Source organism: Syngnathus typhle, linkage group LG7, assembly GCF_033458585.1.
Source record: "Syngnathus typhle isolate RoL2023-S1 ecotype Sweden linkage group LG7, RoL_Styp_1.0, whole genome shotgun sequence".
Lineage (NCBI taxonomy): Eukaryota > Metazoa > Chordata > Actinopteri > Syngnathiformes > Syngnathidae > Syngnathus > Syngnathus typhle.
In genome coordinates, this window is record NC_083744.1 from 16,432,106 (window position 1) to 16,453,331 (window position 21,226).

The 21,226-nt window shown below is 44.2% G+C and overlaps 3 protein-coding genes across 5 annotated transcripts; 2 read left to right on the forward strand and 1 right to left on the reverse strand.

Moving 5' to 3' along the window:
• The first annotated feature begins 560 nt into the window (after window positions 1-560).
• On the forward strand, window positions 561-6,320 carry znf143b (zinc finger protein 143b). Of its 3 annotated transcripts, none has more exons than XM_061283862.1 (15): window positions 561-645; window positions 1,724-1,839; window positions 2,358-2,546; window positions 2,618-2,698; window positions 2,825-3,024; window positions 3,177-3,245; window positions 3,330-3,440; window positions 3,580-3,655; window positions 3,797-3,922; window positions 4,015-4,194; window positions 4,310-4,537; window positions 4,710-4,864; window positions 4,962-5,075; window positions 5,253-5,381; window positions 5,970-6,320. In XM_061283862.1, the coding sequence occupies exons 2-15, from the start codon at window positions 1,734-1,736 to the stop codon at window positions 6,051-6,053; spliced, it is 1,848 nt and encodes a 615-aa protein (XP_061139846.1). In that variant the 5' UTR covers window positions 561-645; window positions 1,724-1,733; the 3' UTR covers window positions 6,054-6,320. The 3 variants fall into 3 exon arrangements, with proteins under 3 accessions (XP_061139846.1, XP_061139849.1, XP_061139848.1); XM_061283865.1 differs by having other exon boundaries at window positions 2,828-3,024; XM_061283864.1 differs by lacking the exon at window positions 561-645 and adding an exon at window positions 672-843.
• Window positions 6,321-6,614: 294 nt separating this feature from the next.
• Window positions 6,615-10,933, forward strand: wee1 (WEE1 G2 checkpoint kinase). The gene is made up of 10 exons (XM_061284129.1): window positions 6,615-7,484; window positions 7,924-8,138; window positions 8,678-8,744; window positions 8,843-9,015; window positions 9,225-9,493; window positions 9,573-9,662; window positions 9,825-9,910; window positions 9,993-10,163; window positions 10,275-10,420; window positions 10,722-10,933. Exons 1-10 carry the CDS (start codon window positions 7,035-7,037, stop codon window positions 10,810-10,812), a joined length of 1,758 nt encoding a protein of 585 aa, XP_061140113.1. The 5' UTR covers window positions 6,615-7,034; the 3' UTR covers window positions 10,813-10,933.
• Window positions 10,934-13,260: 2,327 nt separating this feature from the next.
• On the reverse strand, window positions 13,261-20,140 carry swap70b (switching B cell complex subunit SWAP70b). The gene is made up of 12 exons (XM_061283930.1): window positions 19,917-20,140; window positions 19,292-19,432; window positions 17,831-18,004; window positions 17,313-17,549; window positions 17,053-17,199; window positions 16,844-16,952; window positions 16,539-16,720; window positions 15,438-15,545; window positions 15,192-15,358; window positions 14,478-14,676; window positions 14,313-14,409; window positions 13,261-13,727 (listed from the first exon to the last, which is right to left on the reverse strand). The coding sequence occupies exons 1-12, from the start codon at window positions 20,010-20,012 to the stop codon at window positions 13,609-13,611; spliced, it is 1,776 nt and encodes a 591-aa protein (XP_061139914.1). The 5' UTR covers window positions 20,013-20,140; the 3' UTR covers window positions 13,261-13,608.
• Window positions 20,141-21,226: the final 1,086 nt, after the last annotated feature.

Genomic DNA, 21,226 nt, shown 5'->3' on the forward strand with positions numbered 1-21,226 from the left:
GTTTGTGGGACAACGCAAACGTTGAAATGCGTCGAACAATACGAAAAGGGACGCCGAATGGCGCCTGGCAGGGGCCCGGGAACGTGTATGAGACTAGTATGTCCACCCTCTTTGAGAAGGAGCAGTGACACGCGAAAAGGACGCGTAACTGTCTGAGTCGGACGTTGATGGCGTCGCCATAATGGATGTGGCAAAATGTAAGAGTACGCATAACTGCTATGAAGTATATCATCACCTTGACAACACAGTCCATGTTGAAACCCTTTGAGACTTGTCAGTGATCAAGGGCTATATAAATAAACTTGACTTGACACAAATAACGGCACGTTTTCAGTTGTCTCTATGAAGTTCAGTCCATTTCATAGTCATAGCCACCCCTTCCAAGATGGCTGGCGTGCTGACGCATCACAGCCGTGGTCTAAACCACTCATTGAGGCCTTTACGTATTTGTCTATAAGATGGACATTCACTTTGGCCAATGGGAGATGTCCTCGCAAGTATCGGCCAATCAAAATGCGGGTGAACATTGTAAAGGCGGGCCATCGCGGTTTGCGTCATGTTTTCATACAGGTTCCGGGTGTCGAGTGTTTCCTGCACTGGTGCATGGTGGTCGAACAGGAGGAATTGTTGGAAATTTTTCCAGAGGTTCGTATATAAATTGGTTTTTACCCAGTGTGCAGTATTCCCACTGCCGTCACCCGACCAGCGGGTGTGGCTGGCTGGGGCTACTCGGATGGACGGCCAATGTTGTTTTTAACGTCGTCGATAACATTGACAAGTTGGCGGCGGGCGAAAAAATGCTTATGTTATCATTAATGAGCCCGTCTCGCCTTCTAAACGCGAGTAAGCGGCAGTAGTTAAGCGGCTAACCTTGTTTAGCTCACCGTTTACCACTTGAGCTACTTCCAAATCGGTTTACGAAGGCGAATTTGAACACACTTTTAGTTGGCAATTTCGTAAAAATATTCATGTTAACCGGAACGACGGCTTTCAAAGTCGTGCCTGTGCTTAGCTGCCGCAGTTAGTGCGGATGCTAAGAAGTGTGCGCCCTTGAGTGTGAGAAATATTTACGCCACAATATTTAACGATCAGATTATTAAGTGTTCAATTTGTTTATATTTCCATGCATAGTGCCTAAAGCAGTGTCAGCCTTTAGAAGTTGCAAACATTCAAGAGGATAACTTTATTCAAGCGATACATTCCTGTGTGTTTTAGTTGGTTCGAGTATTTGAAAGTATACAAATACGAAAAATAATGTACATATAAATCATTCGTGATATTCACTGATGTGATTGTATTGATTTGTCTGATACGTGCAGAAAATTAATTTTGAAAACTATAAGATCGAATGTGTGTGTGTCAATTAATACACTGTCCCCCCCAAAATAAATGTTGGGTGTACACTATACCCCCCCCCCCCAATTATCTCAGAGATAGGTTCCATATTCACTTACAATGACCATTTAAAAAGATATCCACTCTTAGCTTAAACTTAAAACACACCTAAAGTTATTAAAACATATTTGACACATGCCCACAAAACTACAATTCAATGGAACAGTGATGTCTACACTAAGTTGCCGGAGCAACCATTTCACTTTGTGTCGAATGCCTTTGTATGTTCAGTGGGACGTTTTAGCTTAGCGACAACTAGCCTTATCAGCACCGGCGACTGGTCACCGTGATTCTGTACGTTCGTCGCTCACATGTTGTGTCGTTTCAGCGGCTGAAGCATGCTCTTGGCGCAGCTCAACCGGGACTCCCAGGGCATGACGGAGTTTCAAGACGCCGACGGGCAGCCCGTCACGCTTTGCCTGACCGAGGCAGTGACTGTGGCTGGTGAGCTTAGCGGAAGATTGAGACTTTTTGTTTGGTGTCAGATCATAAGATGAATATGAAACAAAGGTCCAACATCTATTTCAATGTACTCACAACACAATTACACACTGTGTGCCATCCTGGTTCCAAGTCGGTGCTTGTACAAAAGAGCCACACGGAGGGGGACAATGACAGCGTGAAAGGGGTTAGTGTGTTGTGCCACTGCTGAGACTCAACACAAGATCAATTCATTCCGGCTTCACAAAAATAGAGTAAAACTCTGGAACAAAAACATCGAGGGCAGACCTCCTCCAGGCCTGAAAATTAAGACTTACTGGGGATACCAAAAATATGTTCCTAGATTCGATGAGATCTCCAGCTTACTGCCACAAAGCTGAATTTTAAAATATGATTTCTTACATTCCTAAGTGTCACTAATGAATCTGACATGAAAATACAGTTGAATAATAGTATATTGTAGATGGAGTTTAGTCATGTTGCATTCAGGGACCATCAGTAAAAAGTTGTTCCCTCGCCAGATGGCGAGCAGATGGACACCATGGACACGGTAAGCCTTCAGGCTGTCACCCTGATGGACGGCTCCACCGCCTACATCCAGCGTGACACCAAGCCGACCTTTTCCGACGCGCAAATCATGGATGGCCAGATGATCCAGTTGGAGGACGGATCGACCGCCTACGTCCGTCACGTGTCCATGGCCAAATCAGGTGCCACCTCGCTGTCCTCATCCAGTCATGTATGATGGGATTTGCTGAGAAATGCTTGTTGAATGTTCCAGGAGGAGATAGTTTGCAGCTGGAAGATGGACAAGCAGTTCAACTTGAAGACGGGACGACAGCCTTCATACACACCCACAAAGGTAAAGACATTTAGGTTCACAAAAAGTCTCCAGATAGACCTTGTAGATGAAGACCAGCCAGCGCAAAACTCAGCCATCCCATATTTGCCGGAGCAAGTAACGAATCTCAACGCTTCTGTTGTGAAGCAGAAACATACGAGCAAAGCGGGCTGCAGGAGGTGCAGCTGGAGGACGGCAGCACGGCCTACATCCAGCACACCGTGCACATGCCGCAGCCCAACACCATCCTGGCCATCCAGGCCGACGGCACCATCGCCGACCTGCAGGCCGAGGCCACCGCCATCGACCCCGACACCATCAGCGTGTTGGAGCAGTACACCGCCAAGGTGACCGTTAGCCTTTTTGTCCATCCTAGCAGCTCCTCTTCCAGAGCAGGGTGCACAAAGAGCAATTCGCATTGGTCGCCAAGGAAGGAAAACCGCTCAAATTTAGCTGGATTGTCGATATGGGTTAACTCACAGGCATCGTTTCTGCTCAGGTGGAGAGCATCGAGAATCCTTTGGTTTCCTACGGCAGAGTCGAAGCAGACAACGGCGTGCAAATGCAGGTATGGAAGAATTAGAAGTCTTTTCTAGAGAGAGGCCTTATTTGGTTTGATGGTTCATGCCCCCCCTCCCCCCTCGCCTGCCAGATTGTGCTCCAGGGTCAGGAGAACAGGAGGGTGGCCCACGTCGGTGAGAAGGCGTACCGCTGTGAGCACGAGGATTGCGGGAAGTTGTACACCACTGCACACCATCTCAAGGTTTGGAAATATGTTTGCAGTGCCATCTTGCCTTAAAAGTGGGAAATGTTCTAAGCTGTCACTTAGTTGGTTTTTGTCATTTTTTTTTGTTTTACGTACCCACGAGAAGCCTCATTAACGTGCACTTGCGTTGACGCAGGTCCACGAGCGCTCGCACACCGGAGACAAGCCGTACATGTGCGACTATCCGGGATGTGGGAAGAAGTTTGCTACGGGTAGGTTTTTTCATGCAGCTTTAGACTTAATTGGTACTGGGTGGCTTGGTGCTTGCGTCTAGTCACAAAACAACTGTTGAAAGAAAGCAAAGTTGAGATGTTTCTATTTTTTATTTATTTATTTTTTTTGCTTGCCCCAAGGATATGGACTGAAGAGTCACTCGCGCACGCACACTGGTGAGAAGCCGTATCGATGTCAGGAGCTCAACTGCTGCAAGTCCTTCAAAACCTCGGGAGACCTTCAGAAGCACACGCGCACGCACACAGGTAAGAAATCCCAGCATTGCCTCGAATATGTCTTACATTTTATCTGTGCATTTAATGACTCAACAAGTCTTTGTTTTTCCGTGGCGACGCAGGAGAGAAACCGTTCAAGTGTCCGGTGGACGGTTGCGGCCGGTCCTTCACCACCTCCAACATCCGCAAAGTTCACATCCGCACGCACACGGGCGAGCGGCCGTACTACTGCTCCGAACCGAACTGCGGCCGCTCCTTTGCCAGCGCCACCAACTACAAGAACCACATGAGGATCCACACCGGTAACTTCTACAGTGTTCCCTTCAAAGTCCATTGCAACTTTGACACTGGGAGAACTCGCACGTTTTCCGTTGAGATGATTTGGAATCCTTCATCAGTCATTTGTTCTTCGTTCAGGGGAGAAGCCGTACGTGTGCACCGTACCCGGATGTGAGAAGCGTTTCACCGAGTACTCGAGCCTCTACAAGCACCACGTCGTGCACACGCCGTGCAAGCCGTACAACTGCAACCACTGTGGCAAGACCTACAAGCAGATCTCCACGCTGGCCATGCACAAGCGCACTGCCCATAATGACACGGAGCCCATCGAGGAGGAGCAGGAGGCCTATTTTGAGCCGCCCGCAGGTGAGCGGAGAGTTTCGCATCTGCATCCGGGTATTGCTTTTTGCAACATAAAGAAGTGTGAAACCACCGTCCGTTGACACCCCCCACACATACCCCGAGCCGCCTCATTTCAAACTCGTTTTACAGGATTACATTGGAAATCACATGTTAATGATCTACATCCCATTTCCAGACGCCATCGACGACCCCAATGTGATTTACCCGCCGGCTGCGGAGACGTTGGCAGAAGCGGAGGACTCCTCCAAGAACAGTTCTGCGGAGACCACCGAGATTGTTGCTCAGCAGCACGTCGCCTTGGTGACGCAGCCGGACGGGACGCAACAGCAGGTATAATGCCTGCCCGAAGCACAGATTATTTTTTTTTTACCCGATTAATGCAGAATTTATTGTTGTGTTTTAAATCCCTCCCTCTTTCCCTTCCCAGGTTACCATCTCTGAAGCAGATTTACAAGCCATGGGCGGCACCATCACCATGGTGACCCAAGAAGGCACCACCATAACCATCCCAGCCCACGAGTTGGCCACACAGGGTGCTCAGGTAAATATAAAAAATACATGGAATATAATGCACAAGAGCAAATTGTATGTATTGTCGTTAGCCAGTTTCACAAAGTGGACAGAATTATATATGTACATTTATGGACTAGAAATATTCAATTCCCCTGCAGAACTTTGCCCATCACTAATGTTGAATTTATGTTTGTCTCCCCCCCAGGTGGCCATCATGACACCCGGTATGACTTCTTTTGAAAGTGTGGAGGCGGCCACTTACAGCCACGAGCAAGACGACGTTCACCCAGTCACCTTACTGGCCACCTCCAACGGCACTCACATTGCTGTGCAGGTTGGTCCCCAGTGAAATGTTGTTCAATGGCATCTTGAAGCAAAGCGAACGTGCTCGCAAGCCAAACTGTGTTTTTGAGACCATGAGCTGGAGAGTTACTCAATTGCATCATTGTCTCATCCCTACGTTTCATTTCATCCGAGACCTAGCCTTTATGTCATATCCCCAGTTAGAAACTGCAATAGAAGTGATTTCTAAGTGCCTTCAAGCCTCAAAATAACCCGAGGGGCTTAAGTCACATCAAAGGCTGCAAGTTTGTTGCTCAGCCTTTTGTCTAGCCTGGAAAAACACAGTTTTCACTCTCTGTCATGTTAATTACTAAGCAAACAAGAGTGGGACGTCAATGGAATTCTGTGACATTTAGTGGAAAATCACAACAAACAACCACGGGAATTTCTGAAGACACGTTAAGGTGATTAGAAGTCATGGATTGTGATTAGGTGATTCATTAAGGGCTGTGTACGATAAAGAAGAGTTAAGATAGGAAATCTACATAATGAGGCATTATGTGTTCCAAAAACAAAGGGAATTCATGAATAACGAGAGCATCTTTTCTTATGAATTCTTGTCTTCTGTTGACGTCCGTAGCTCAGCGATCAGCAGTCGTTGGAAGAAGCCATCCGAATAGCCTCGAGAATTCAACAAGGGGAATCGCCCGGACTGGAGGATTGATATTGGATATGAATCTGTATCAAGTCAGCCTTTAAAAGAAAAAAAATCAAGCAAACGCCAACTCGCAAGTCTTCCTTCAAAGTTTCCCTCCCACCGCCACATGCAATGGACTTTAAGGTTTTTAAGTGTACATAGGATTTTGATAACTGGACTATTTTGTCTCTCAACCAAACAGATTATGGAAAGGTGGGTGTGATCATGCACAGTGCAGGGTACAGTAAATGTTGTTTCTAAAATAAAGAGTAATAAAATAAATAAAAACATCAAGCAGTGGATTTATTGACTGGTAAATAAATATCCACACACAATTCACAAAAGATTAACAATTACTTAAACTAATGATTCATCCTGGATGAAATTATATATTCAATATATTTAAATACAAAATTGTTAAATAGGTGTAAAATAAATATAGCATTTATGTAGTTGTGAGGAAACTTTGCTTAGGTTTTGTTTACTTTCAACAACGTCTCAAAGCGTACACTGACGTCACCCCCCCCCCCCCCCCTTTCATGTGGAACACCATTTTTTCAGATTTCCTAGCTGCGCTCTGATTGGCTGCGCGGCACCACATGACTAACGGTCGCGGGAAGTACGTTAGCTCGCGCGTGACAAGAAACTCAACTCCTACCGATTACCGAGACGATTTTTTTTCTTCTTTTCCTTCATTTTTGAATTTTCCGGTGATTATTTGTGACCGGTTAAGCTACAATCGGGGATTCCGCCAGGTGAGCTGTGGCCGATACCCGAGTCAAGCGGGTAGTTTTTCGGTGCATTTTTCGTCGACCACTTCAACGTGGTGGGCTGGAGTTTTAAAAATAACAGAAACAGCCTTTTTGGGGCTAGCGGACTCTGCTAAAAACTTTTTTTTAATAACTTGGGAACTGGATTACCTTCTTTACTCAAGGTAGTTTAAACGTTGGTTGTTGTGGGAAAGTGATCGACCAAGTTTTTACCAAGAGTAAAAACAACTCGGCTAGCATGTCGAGCTACAACAGCAATTGGCAGGACTCCCCCTCGCCCAAATCCCGTCCCGTCCGTTTGAGACTAAATTTTACGGCGAGCGAAAGCGAGGATGACTCGGTGGAGGACATCAACGAGTCCGGCTTCAACGAATTGGACTCCCCGACAGCGATGCGAAACGGCGTCGTCGACATGTCGCGAGAAGGCGGCGGTGATGGAAGCCCCGTTTCGAGGCAGTCGTTCGGGGACGAGATGTGGTCCGAAGAGGGCTTCGGTTCCCCATCGCAGTTGATGTCGCCACGCTCGGAGCTCTTCGCCGCCTGCACGCCGACTCCAAAGAAGGCGTCCTGGTCGTGCCGCCGTGCCATCAGGGATGGATCGGGCTCGCCGATCCGCACATGCCCCGACACACCTCCTCACAAAACCCTGAGAAAACTGCGACTTTTCGACACTCCGCACACGCCAAAGGTGAGAATGAATCTCTCATTAACGAGTTAAATGAAATTGAATACATTTTATGTCATGTGGCAATTTTGTTGCTGACTAACGGCTAGGTTTAAACATCAACGCTTTTTTTTTTTTTTGCTGTGTCAGTTGGCAACCCAGTGACCCACTTAACGTGGGCGTTGTTGCATAACAGTCTGATGCACTGTAGTTCTACTGTTATGGCAAAAATAACTGCTGGTCATAGGCAAGAACTGTTTTTTTTGTTTGTTTGTTTTTCCGCTCATTTTGCATTTTCACTCCAAACTGTTGCAGTATGCTTAAATGCATATTTCCAACATTCTAATTGTGTAGATTGGAACAACCACTTCTTTTTTTTTTTTGCACACTTTTTTTTTTGCAATTCATGATATGCAACTTTTTTTTAAAATGATATTTATCCCAATATACATTTGTGTTCCAGAGTCTTCTATCCTGTGTCGGGGGTTCCAGCGTGAAGGGCTCCCTATTTAAGACTGGCGATCCCGGGGCAAAGCTGTCAAAGTCAAGCGCAGACAACGACAGCGGCAGGAGACATCACACGCCTCTGGTCAATTTCAACCCATTCACTCCCGATTCCCTGCTCATCCAGTCGGCCACACAGCAAAGGAACAACAGAAAGAGGCCATACTGGAATGTGTATGTTACATTGCTCCTTAGTTCTCGCTTTCTCACTTGCACAGTTTTCCTAATATGAGCAAAGGTGTGCTTACTTGAAGCCGACAAACCGGATGGAGTGAATTTAACATCTGTGTTTAAGCTAGGTCTTGGCAAAGTCTAACCCTCCCAGCGAATGAGTAAAGTTGAATTGCTGAAGGCGCATGTCCAAATTCCAAAAACGGTGTAATTTAGTGACTGAATGAACCGCAGTATAACGGTGGTTTGCTGTTACATATTCGAACACAAAAAGCAGGTAATTACACAGCAGGTCACTGACCTCCAACCTTTGGCTGGGAACTAAGACCTCATGCTTGCTCGTGAACTCTTTCGTGTGCTTGCGAACAACCCCCCCAATCCACCATGCACTTTGCTGCCCCCCCACAGATAAATGAATGTACGGATTTTGTTGTAAATGTTCTATCCATCCCATCACATGCAGAAGCAACTCTCTCTGTAATATAAAGTTGGAAGAATTCTACACTATTCTAGAATTAACTGAAGTTCTGTTTGACACACAGCTCCAATGGTGAAGACATGGAAGCAAGTGATGTTGAGTATGAAGAGGAAATCCTGCCACCATCAAAGGTGATTTATGGTTTAATTATTTTTTTATAGATATAAAAGTTGATTGATTTAATTGATTTCCTGTCTGTTATTGGGTTTAACGTGCTCCTCTTCCCCAGAGAATCACCATGATGCAGAGCAACATGATGTCGCGCTACAACTCCGAGTTCCTGGAACTGGAGAAGATTGGCTGCGGCCAGTTTGGCGCTGTGTACAAGTGCGTGAAGCGGTTGGACGGCTGCCTCTACGCCATTAAGCGCTCAAAGAAGCCCTTGGCTGGATCGGTGGACGAGTGAGTGTCGACTTTTGAAAGCGGGTCAATGTAATATTGGATGCTGAGCCTTCATTTAACAAATGTCAAAACTCATTACCTGCTGAATAATTTTCTGAAAACTGTACTTTTGCACAATTAGCATGTAACCCCCCCCCAAACTTGTTTGGTTGCTTACCAACCGGTCCTGCATGTTCGCAGCTTGTGCTAACACCTACCCCCCCCCACAGACAAAACGCATTGCGAGAGGTGTACGCTCACGCCGTGCTAGGCCAGCACCGGCATGTGGTGCGCTACTACTCGGCGTGGGCCGAAGAAGGCCACATGCTAATCCAGAACGAGTACTGCAACGGCGGCACGCTGTCAGACGTGGTGGCCGACAATGCGGGGCGGCACGCCCACCTGTCCGAGTTGGAGCTCAAGGACCTGCTCCTCCAGGTGGCCCGCGGACTCAAGTACATCCACTCGATGTCGCTGGTGCACATGGACATCAAGCCCAGTGAGTTGGCTGAAGGCATTTTATGTTTTTACAGGAAATTGTTTTTAATTGCGATACTTATTTTTGTTTTTTCTTCAAGGTAACATCTTCATATCCCGCAAGTCTGTCAGCAGCTGTGACGAGGGTGACGATGAGGAGGGCCTCAACACCAATGTGGTCTACAAAATTGGTTTGTTTGTATTTTTTTTATATTGTTGATGCCCCAGTTGTTTTTAATAATAGCACTCATTAAATATTCTGAAATAGTCCAAAAATTTACCACAACAAACTGACGTGATGTGTATCTATAGTTCTGTATATTTTTGTTCTTAATTCTATTCGATCTTTGCAGGTGATCTTGGTCACGTGACACAGGCCAGCAATCATCAAGTGGAGGAAGGTGACAGCAGATATTTGGCCAATGAAGTTCTTCAGGAGGTTTGTCATCAAAATATATATAAAAAGTTATTGTCTCTCTTCAACAAAGTCTCAGGGGCTTCTTCTTGTCTTCCTTCCTCAGGACTGCAGCAACCTGGCCAAGGCTGACATCTTTGCCCTGGCGTTGACGGTGGTCAGCGCGGCGGGGGCCGAGGCTCTGCCCACAAACGGCGACGCCTGGCACGAGATCCGGCAGGGCAAACTGCCCGCTGTCCCCCAAGTGCTCTCGTCGGAGTTTCTCAGTCTCCTTACGGTGCGTATGTGGATGGGATACGTAACCCCCCCACGCTTGGCCTCCTTTCCTCAAAGATTGTGCAAGACAGCGCTGATGCCGGTGTTAACTTGTCCTGTTGTTGTGCTCCAGCTGATGATTGACCCCGACCCCACCCGACGCCCTTCTGCCACAGACCTAATTCGCCACCCGGTGCTGCTGACGACCACCAAGAGTAGCGCCGACCAGCTGAGAGTGGAAAATAACGCCCTCAAGTGCAAAAATGCTCTGTTGGAAAGGTGACTGGTTGCTTGACAAACTTAAAGCAATGTTGTTCTTTGCTTACAGGGCTTTCTCGGTTCTTGTTTGGTTCTGTTTGTAGGGCGGAATGTGTTATTTATACAGCCACAAAGTAGTGTCATATAAAAAGTCCTAATTACAGCAACTTATTGGCATGAAAAAAAATCTGCAGACCACCGAGCAGTTCATTTTGCTTCTTTTAGAAATCGTTTTGAAATAGTTTGTTAAAACACATATCAACAGCGGCTGAATAGTTTGTAGCAGAATGTTGACAATCTTTTTTTTTTGTGTGTGTGTCAGGGAGCTGCAGAAGGCTCAGCTGGCCAGCAACAGCACCTCCAGGCTCATCGGAAAAATGATGAACCGATCTGTCAGCCTTAACATCTTCTAAACTGTTTTTGTTGTATATACGTTTTTAAAAAAAAAAAGTTAAATATTTGTTCAATCAACTCTTTTCCATGTTGGAACTTGTACAAAGTTATTTAATAAAATCTTTCTATTCTACACCTTTATTATTTGTCACTCCATTTTGTCCACTTCAAAATGGATACCAGCCGTCAACAACAAGCAATTTGCGACAGTCAAGTCATTGTCGAAATGCAACATTTTAACTTTTTAGGTTCATTTTGAGTTCAAGGGCATTAAACAAGTTTGTGTGTCGTCAGCATTCTTATACAAGCTTATGACTGGCAGCTCTGCAATGGGTCTGCTAGTGGGCACCTGAACGCAACACTCAGAGGGTAACCCACCCACCCGGTAACCCTAACCCACCCACGGTCATGTGACCTGGAACAGTAGGGAGACCATGATATTTCCATAATAAAGTGGCCTGTTATTAGGTACACTTGAAAATGGCGGTGTACCTAATGGAGTGTCTGTGTGATTCCCTCGTTAAGTGCACCTGCGTGAAAAGTTTTAGCTCCTGCAGAACGTGAAAGTGGCTAAAACTTTTCACGCAGGTGCGCTTAACGAGGGTAACTTAGAAACCATATTGGCACGCGGCCCCGAGGACTAGAACTTGATACCTTTGACCTTTGACCATGGTATTTCCCTAATAAAGTGGCCTGTTATTAAGTACACTTGAAAATGGCGGTGTACCTAATGGCGTGTCCGTGAAACCCTCGTTAAGTGCACCTGCGTGAAAAGTTTTAGCTCCTGCAGAACGTGAAAGTGGCTAAAACTTTTCACGCAGGTGCGCTTAACGAGGGTAACTTAGAAACCATATTGGAACGTGGCCCCGAGGACTAGAGCTTGACACCTGTGACCTTTGACAATGGTATTTCCCTAATAAAGTGGCCTGTTATTAGGTACACTTGAAAATGGCGGTGTACCTAATGGAGTGTCCGTGATTCCCTCGTTAAGTGCACCTGCGTGAAAAGTTTTAGCTCCTGCAGAACGTGAAAGTGGCTAAAACTTTTCACGCAGGTGCGCTTAACGAGGGTAACTTGGAAAACATATTGGAACGCGGCCGCTCGAGAACTGGAGGTCGACACCCCTGGTTTAAGTGAAAAGTGCCACACCCGCCCTCACCCCCACTTTCTGATTGGCTGGTTGATCTGTGACATCACTCGGACACTCCATTAGGTAAACCGCCATTTTTAGGTGTACCTAATAACAGGCCATTTCATTAGGGAAAAATCATGGCTGAAGTTTAACTGAAAGTGAAAAGTGCCACACCCGCCCTCACCCCCACTTTCTGATTGGCTGTTTGATCTGTGACGTCACGTGGACACTCCATTAGGTACACCACCATTTTCAAGTGTATCTAATAACAGGCCATTTCATTAGGGAAAAATCATGGCCAAAACTGAACTGAAAGTGAAAGGTGCCCTCACCCCCACCTCCTGATTGGCTGGTAGATCTGTGACGTCACACGGACACCTAATAATTTTATGCATTTTTTGTATGTGTCAAGAATGTGTATTTGACTACTTGCTCTTTATTTGGGGGGACACCAACACGTATTACACAACGTAAAACACATACATATTGTCAGATAAAGCACTTAACCAAATGTCGGATTTTTGTTTTCATGCCCAAAAAATAAAAACAAGGAACAAAACACCAGACAAGTTTTAACAGGTTTTAATGTTTTTTAAAATAATAATAATAATAAAAGTAGATTTCAAACCAAATTTTTGTTTTCATGCCCAATAAATAAAAACAAGGAATAAAACACCAGAGAAGTTTTAACAGGTAATGTTTATTAAAATAATAATAATAATAAAAGTACATTACAAACCAGCAATCGAATGTGAAATTGCAGTAGATATATGCACAACAATATTTAGGCGTATATATGCATACACGTTATTTTAAGTGTTATAAAATAAACGGCGCATCCCTTCATGCAATGAAGTGAGCCGTTAGCTTGGACAAAACGTGCATAAAAGAAGTGCTGGTTCTTTCTTTCCTTTGCAAATCGTAAATCGACATTCTGTCTTACATAGTTCGCGCCAGGAGGAAGACACAACACGTTCACTGATCTGTTGATGCACGGGAAGGAAGGCAGTTGACCCATTGACTCGTTCACTCACGTATCCATTCAATTGATGAACGGGAAATCCAATTCACTCGTTCGTAAACAAGAAGTGACGTCATTTTCTTCTTCGTTTTATTTTACGGCGAGGTGGCAGCAGCTTCAATACGCATTACCGACACCTACTGGTTGAAGTCATAGAAGCTTCAAATTAGGGCTTCAAATTAGAGTTTTATTATAAGGTTAAGGCTAGCGTTTTGAAGTAGGGTTCAAAATAGGGTAAAAATATAAAAAAAAAAGAATCGGAAGAACATAAATTAAGAAACCTGTAATCAAATTCAAGTCCTTGAGTCAAGTCAGTGAGTTTAACAATTTTTATTCCACATTTCTTATTTTCATGTAAAAACCACAAACACTTGTTCAGCACTCTTAAAATGTTCACTAGTTTATTATTAGCATGTATGCTGAAAGCATTACGAGTCAAAAATAACATATTTACATATTACTCTGAATTAGGAGTCACAAAAATATGCGGATGAACACTAGATTAGGTACAGACGCAATTAATCGAATGTTTATTAATCTGACATTTCCAAAATTTTGGTTGTCTATCATTTAGGAGGTGAGAAGAACATGTGAAAACATCCCACAATATTTTTGTATTCCTGCCGTGAGCTAACGCAGCAGCAATGTTGTTGTTGTCGGCGTCTACTGCGCCTGTGTCACCTGGTTCTTCATTTCTTGCCATTTTTTCTCCCTCAGGCTCAGCTCGGCGTCCGAGAAGGCGGCCGGGCCCCAGTTTGTGATCATCTGATGACCTTTGGACCCTGAAAGAAAAACGCTTGGTCTAAAACTCACGGCCGCTGGAATCGATGAGGTGATAAATAAAATGTTTCATTGCAGTGAGCTAATACTGATATTATTGATAATACTACAGTATTCTCACCAAAGAATTACAACAACTAGTTGTAATATTAAGCAGACTCCAACACTCCAAATGAGAACCAAAGTGATAATCTAGTAATAAAATATGCCAATATTAGAATAAAAATACTTTAAAAAAAATGCACTCACATTCAAATAAAATAGTATAAAAAAAATATGAATTACATAGACAGTACTACATACTAGACAAATGTTAGAAACAAAGGTTAAAAAATAGATTAAAAAAAATAAGCACTCAAAAAATGATTAGGCATACACAAATGTAAGATGAAAAATACAGAAACAATAAAACAAAAAAGAAAACGAGATGAAACGTGAGCTTTTTGTAAAAAAAAAAAAAAAAAAAAGGACTAAAACTACTCCAAATTAGCACAGAAATGCAAAATTTGTAAATAAATAAAAAAAATAATAAATGGGAAAAAAAAAGAGGAAATCTCTTTTTAACAAAAACAAAAAAAAAAAGTTACCAGGCTGAATGAGGCGAATCAAGCCCTCGTGTTCGGCTACTTTGTGTTTCCACGTCTTTGTGTTGTTGGTGGCATCCTCCAGCTTCTTCATCACTGTCTAACTCACACAAAAACATTCATGATGACAATGCTGATAATGAAGATGAGAATCCATTCTTGGAGTACCTGGTACTGCTCTAGCGCCCCCTGCCTGTCCTGCTCCAGCTGCTGGAGCTGCATCATGGCATCCCTCAGGGCGTTCTCCTTGGCCAGCCGCTCCTTATGCAGCTCCTGCTTCTCAGCCTCCGTCTCCGAGATGGCTTGCTGCTGCTTCAGGTGGATCTCCTCCAGCTCCGCCCGCTTGGCCGCCTCCTCCTCCAGCAACCTGTGCCGACCACATAAGGGTCATCCATGCGAACTCAGAAGAAGTGTGGAACAAAGTTGTGTGGCCAGTGCACAGGCATCTAAGTGAATGACTCATATTAGAATCAATGTGGTTTTACGCCATGTTTGTCATTCTAATAGAGAGTAATTCATTAGGTATTATATCTAGGACTAGGTAAAGCTGCTCCTAGATGATGTTCTTCATGTGTGAAGTTTACTTTGAACACTCAGCGTCGGCTGTTGTGTCAAACTGCCGACTCACTCACTCCCTGGTCAGGAAAGTTAACGTCAGCAGAAAGGAAGGAAGGTCAAAGAGGAACTTGTGTCTGATTGGGAGACTATTTAGTACATCAACATTCTTCCCAGAACACTACACTGTTATTTACATGACTTCATTTGTATCTAAGTTACATTTCGGGACACAAAGATATTTGTGATTGAAAAAGTGTAATGGATAATTCGTGGCTTGATCAAATAATTTATCATCTCTACTGGACAGATGTGTAATATTTTTACCTGGCCTGCAGCTTGCGGACGGTTTCCTCATCCTGGCGGGCGCGCCGCTCGTCCTCCAAAGCGTCCTCCAACCGCCGGTACATGTCCTCCATCTCGCGGACCTTCTGCAGGTACTGCTCCAGCTCCGTGGACTTTTGGGCCACCTGCTCCTCCATCTGTTGCCTCACCTGGATCGATGTAGAGCGCACACAGGGGTGTACCTAATGTTGCTTTTGCGGAGCGTGACAGCAACGTGGGTACACGCACCATCTTCTCTCTCTCCAGGTCAACCCTGTAGCGGTCCTGGAGGTCCACCTGAGTCTGAAGCCGTCGTTGTTCTTCCTCTGCCGCTTTGGCTGCCGCTTCCTCCAGAGCCTAACATCAAAGCAAAGATGGGCTGAATTTTTTTTCATGAATTTCATAAAATTATCAAAATGACCCGACATTAGGACCAGAATGACAAAAACTTTTTCTTGTTTTCCAACCTTTATAATTCAATCTCATTTTTTAATTTCTGAATTTATCATTGAATTGAATTGGTTAAAATCATTTTTTGAGCGAGATAAATGACAATAAAATTATAAATCAATCCATTTTAAGTATGTGTGGGCGAGAACCCGTAAGAGAAAAGTAAACAATGAACAATGGACGCAAACAAACAAATAAAGCACTCCATTTACGTCCGTGTGTGTGTGTGCTCGTGCACAAACTCTCCTTGTGCATTCATGCAGTCAGCAACTATGCTGAACAAAAGTGTGGCACCTCAATGGCAAATGTTTGTGCATTCAGCACCGAGATAAAGTGTGTCAGCCAGTGAGCACACCAGAGTGCGGACCCACTTGAACAACGGTGAAACCCAATCTGTTTCCTACGCGGACGGCCCCTGCCCCCACTGTGAATAATGGAACAAGAATCTGTTCCAGGATTAGGGTTAGTCAGAATATGGTTTGTCGTAGTTCTCCTTTAGATGATCAAAAACGCTCAACGGGCAGTTTGGGTGCTCACGTCATGATGACAACTTTCTTTTTAGAGAGTTTCTATTGCTTACGTGAGTCCCAATCACGGTCCAGTTTGGGGACCCAAACCGGAAAAGTGTGTTTGACTGAGCAGGTGACCGATCCTGCTTCATGCCGCATTCTTGCATGACAACGTAGATGAGGGAGGGGGGGGGGGGGCTGCAATTCGTATTCATGATGTGGCCAGCGAGTGCGAATGCGCCGTTGTGACCTCGGAACAATAGAGCTGGTTGAAATAACAACGTGGCTGCTTTGCACCACGAGGAAGCTCGTCTATCTCTATGGGAACTTTTATTCCACCCGCTTGTGCTTTATATGAACAACAAAAACTGGAGGATGTCTTCCTCCTCACCTTCCTCATGTCCTCCAGCTCATGCTGTTTGGCCTCGTTGGCCGTCTGCAACTCCTTCATCTTGGTCCGCAGCTCCTCCTGGTCGGCCTGCTGCTTGAGGCGCAGCTCGCGACGTTTGTGGCGCGACTCGCGGTGCGGCGCCTGACGGCCAGCTCGGAGCAGGTTCACGCACGTCTGGATGGCTGCGGAGAAGATCAAATTAACTTCACGTGTAGAGCTTATATGGCGACATTTTAACCCCCCCCCCCCCCCAGGTAGTATGTTTTGAAGCAAATATCATAAAGGTGACAAGTCCAACCACTTACCCTGAATCCACTCCTGCTTCTTCTTTTTGTCCGAGGCGCTGATTTCAAAACTTTTCTGTGAGGATCTGATGAAGAAGAGACACTTCTTGCCCTCTTTGTCCGCCAAAGCCTAAAAAAAAAGAAAAAAAAAAGAGTAGCACACTTCATTTCAGTATACCGCACCGGTTTTCATTGTCAAAACTTGTGTTTAAAGGAAAGCTTATCCTTACCTCCACGCTGCAATGTTCATCCAACAAGATGTCCCCCTTCTTCTCAGTCAGGTCTTCACTCACGTAGTAGGAGATGGAGTTGGGCCTTAGCGTGAACCAGCGCTCCGTCCAGTTCTTCCTTTTGTGGCCTTTCTTCATCATGTAACCCTGCACCAAAACAAACAAATGCAATCGCTTAGATTGAACAAATAAAAACAATTCACAAGTATAAAATTGTCCAATTCCGCCGTATGTTTGGAATGGTGCAAATGGGGACGGACCTGCTTGAGCACGTCCATGATGAGTTCTTGATAGAGCTCCTGGATGCCCATGGAGAGGGACTGTCTGTCCATGCCCTTGCTGAAGTGTCCCGAGCCTACCAGAGTGATGAGCTGCCACACGCTGATGCTCTGCTGCTGCTGCTGCTGCGAGAGCATTTGGAGCTTATAGTCCTCAAAGCGCTCCTCCACCCAGCTGCCCCCCATCGCCTCGGTCAGCTTGCGCAGAAAGTACTCCATCTGGAAATACCGAAGTGAAATGAGATCATGTTCAAACACTCCCTCGTTCCCCAAATTAAAAAAAATCAGCACACAAAAAAAAAAAAAATTAATTAGTTAATTTGAATTAACACAAAGTGTACTTTGACAAACGTGCTAAGCCTAAATTTTCCAGCATTTGTAACACAAGAGGAAGTTCCCAACTTCCTGTTCTTAAACAAATATCAACGACTCATCGAGCAATCTAGGGTCAAAATGAATTCACGAGCGCAACCATCACTGAAACACGGGAAGCTCTCAACCTCCTCCGTGACGATGACCGGCGGGTAGCTGTCCTCTGACAGGAAGTTGAAAATGCACCAGATTTTGAAGGCATCTTCATTGGAGATGAGTAGCTGACTCTGGTCCAGGTTTTTTCTGGAGCACAAAGTCCAGCACATCCTGTCGAAGTCCTGCCGGTCAAAGTTGTCCGTCACCTGTCGCACGCAATTGAAAAGTTATCAATAGTGTCCCATAATAGTCCATTTGTGCAGGTTGTGGAAACGGAAACAAAATATACTGTATCAAGTTTTTACCTGTGTTTTCAAATTTGAATTTTAAAATTTGATCCAACACAAAAAGATGATTCAAATAAATAACACAACAGTCACTACCCATTTACTTTGGGCTGACGGTTTCTATTTTTCTCTCGTGGCACAATTTAGAGAAGTAGATGTGACAACAACAGCTGAACTTCCAGAGAAAATGTGAGGAACACGGAGGGGAACACAAGCGTCGCCATGGAGACGGCTGGCAGGCCGAGTGTGCATTCATGCGGCTACAAAATGAGTGGGCCGGAAGTGAAGCGGCTAGTAGACGTTATTCTAACTTTAGTTTTCTTGTCCTCATGTGTAATCTAAGACTTACTATACAGTACACACAGAAAGACAGGATGTGATGCAACCACTATTGTGTTGTGTGGGGCTTGTGTGGAAACTTGTGCCACTCCACCCAAAAAAGACCAGGATGGCGCCTCCCTTGAAGATTAGTGAGCACGCTAGACAAAAAAATAATAATAATCTAAATAAAACTAGCAAATGCTCTATTGGACGCTTTTGGTCAAAGCTGTGCTGGAAAATGTCGAACTTCCGTGGAGACTCATATTATGATGTCGCCTGGAAAAAGGGCATTTCCACCTTTTCCCATGCATTGTCTTTTTACTGGTCCCCTTGTTACTGATGTGTATAAACGGAGGCCATATTTGATTTAAAATTCCATTAATGCGGACAATGTGTACATTGAGTCATGTAACCAGACAGCAGGTTGGATCAGTGTGACACACACAAATGTACAAAAGATGACTGGTTTCTTTGTGTACCGGGTTAGGGTTTCCTCACTACATTGATGGCGTCACTTAATCTGCGCACGTATGGGTTGAGGATGATGACGCACTTTTTGCATTTCCCGAGTCACTCGCAGCGAGGTCACTCAAAATCAATAGAACCTGTGTAAGGTCCCGGGAATGAATAAATGTCAGTGTCAATGTCAGGACAAGCTCCAGTGACATCATCAACAGGGGACAAACCAGGAGGGCAATGAATGCAACCACATTCTCAGTTCATTATTTCTACTTCCACATTCAATGATGCTTTTTTTTTTTTCTGTTGAGTTATACAGGTCAAAGGTCAGTCTCAAAAGGTTCAGGAATTTTTGCTCTTGCTCTTCTCTTTATTATAAAAAAAATGGCATTTAAAAAGAATTTGAATAGGCATGGTGGTGCTGACCTTGTCCAGGATGAATCTGTTGAGGTAAGGCATGTAACCCTGGTTGGAGACGGGGCCCTCGTCATCATCTTTGAAATGTTCCTCCAGAGCCACGGGGTCATGAGGAATCCTCATCACTGTACATAAATTGTGTGACAACACCTACAAAAAAAAAAAAAAAAGATCAAAAAACAACGTGATCATTTTTTAAATGTCCAGATTTTTTTGTACTAACTTGACCAAGAAATGTATTTTATAATAGTTTGAAGTTAAAAAGATGACTGTCTTGATTGAATTAATTTTAAAATCAATACTCCCCCTCCCCCCAAATTTAGTTTAATTAAACTCATGTAGCTTAAAATGTTTCATGACTTTCTTTTAATTCACTAATTACATTTGCGAGGATATTTGGTACCAAATTTTAGAAACGTTACAAATCGTCGTCTTACATTACTCGCAGCAAACTTTTGGCACGACTGTCAGTCGTCCATCCGCCAGATTACAAGCCACAAATATTCACTTTTATCGTTTACACACCGAGCGATAACAAGCTTTTTTTTTTGAGAGCCGATTTTTTTTTGATTGAACAGCAAGTTCCGCAAAAAGTCGTATTCTTGTTGTTTCTTTGTCGCTTTTTGAGTTTTACCTTGAGTTGAGATTTGGACACTTTTCCACTCTTGTCCACGTCCAGGGACGTGAAGGCGTGCCAGATGGACTTCAACAATTCGTCCCGTAGAGACATCACCGTGGTCGGCTTTTTAATTAATAATACTTAGACTCGCAGTCTCCGTGACCTCCTTCTTGCTTGCAGTCAGAATGATGATACGTTCAATAGTGTTGGCTCGTAAGTGAACATTTCGTTCAAAGGAACGACTCTTTTCAGTGAACGAATCACTTCCTTTTTTCAGTTCATATGACTTCAACCAGTAGGTGTCGGTAATGCGCAATCAAGCTGGTGCCACCTCGCCGTAAAACGAAACAAAGAAGAAAATGACGTCACGTCCCGTTTACGAACGAGTCGTTGAATGATTCGTTTGAACGGATCTTTTGAGTGAACTGATTCTAAACATTCAGTTCACCTAAAAGAACTGGAATGCACATCACTAGACTATATGCCTTCATCTAGTTTCCTTGAATCAGCAGCATGTCTGAACAGCAGGGGGCAGCACAGACACCAGAGAATAACCCAAATGGTCAACAAGGTGAACTCTGAGTCAGGGAAAACTACAATATCTGACATCAATTATTTGAAACATGATTGTGGAAATGACAAAGCCAAATTCCAAAAGGTTTGCTTCATGTTGCGTGACGGCAACGTTTGCCGAGCATCTGGACCGACACTGAGTCAGACGTGAAAACTTTTAGGTTTGGTTATTGTCAAGTTTGGAGGATTTGCAAGATTACGAGAAAAACAAAAACAGGCCAAGATTTCACATTGTCCAAGTAGAAAATCAAGACAGGGTGTCCCAAAGTCACTATCCACTTCCTTTTTGTTTAAAGGTATCATTTGGCCAAATTCCTCGAGCAGGTGTTTATGCACAACCAGCCAAAGTCAACCAGGACACTTTTCTCTATAAAACTAACTAGAGTGAACAACCGTTCACACATTTGTGGTTTGCATTAGAGAATGACTTCAATTGATTTAAAATTAAATGAAAATTATAGGTGAACAACACTTTCAAAACATTAAGTTCTTGAAGACTACTAAATGCAAACGTATTCTTCTAAAAAGTTAAATACAACTGAACTGTTATTGTCTCACGTACCACTTGAGAGAGAGCACATGTGATGAAGGTTTACTGTATAATAAATGCATTTACATTCAACATCTGCTGGCTAAAAAAAAATTGTGAGAGAGTCATATGTTTATACTTTGGAGGCATCCAGCTTGTGATCTCACTGGATTACAATGACACAACGCTCATGGTTGGGTGACACGTTGATCAAGTCGCTGGC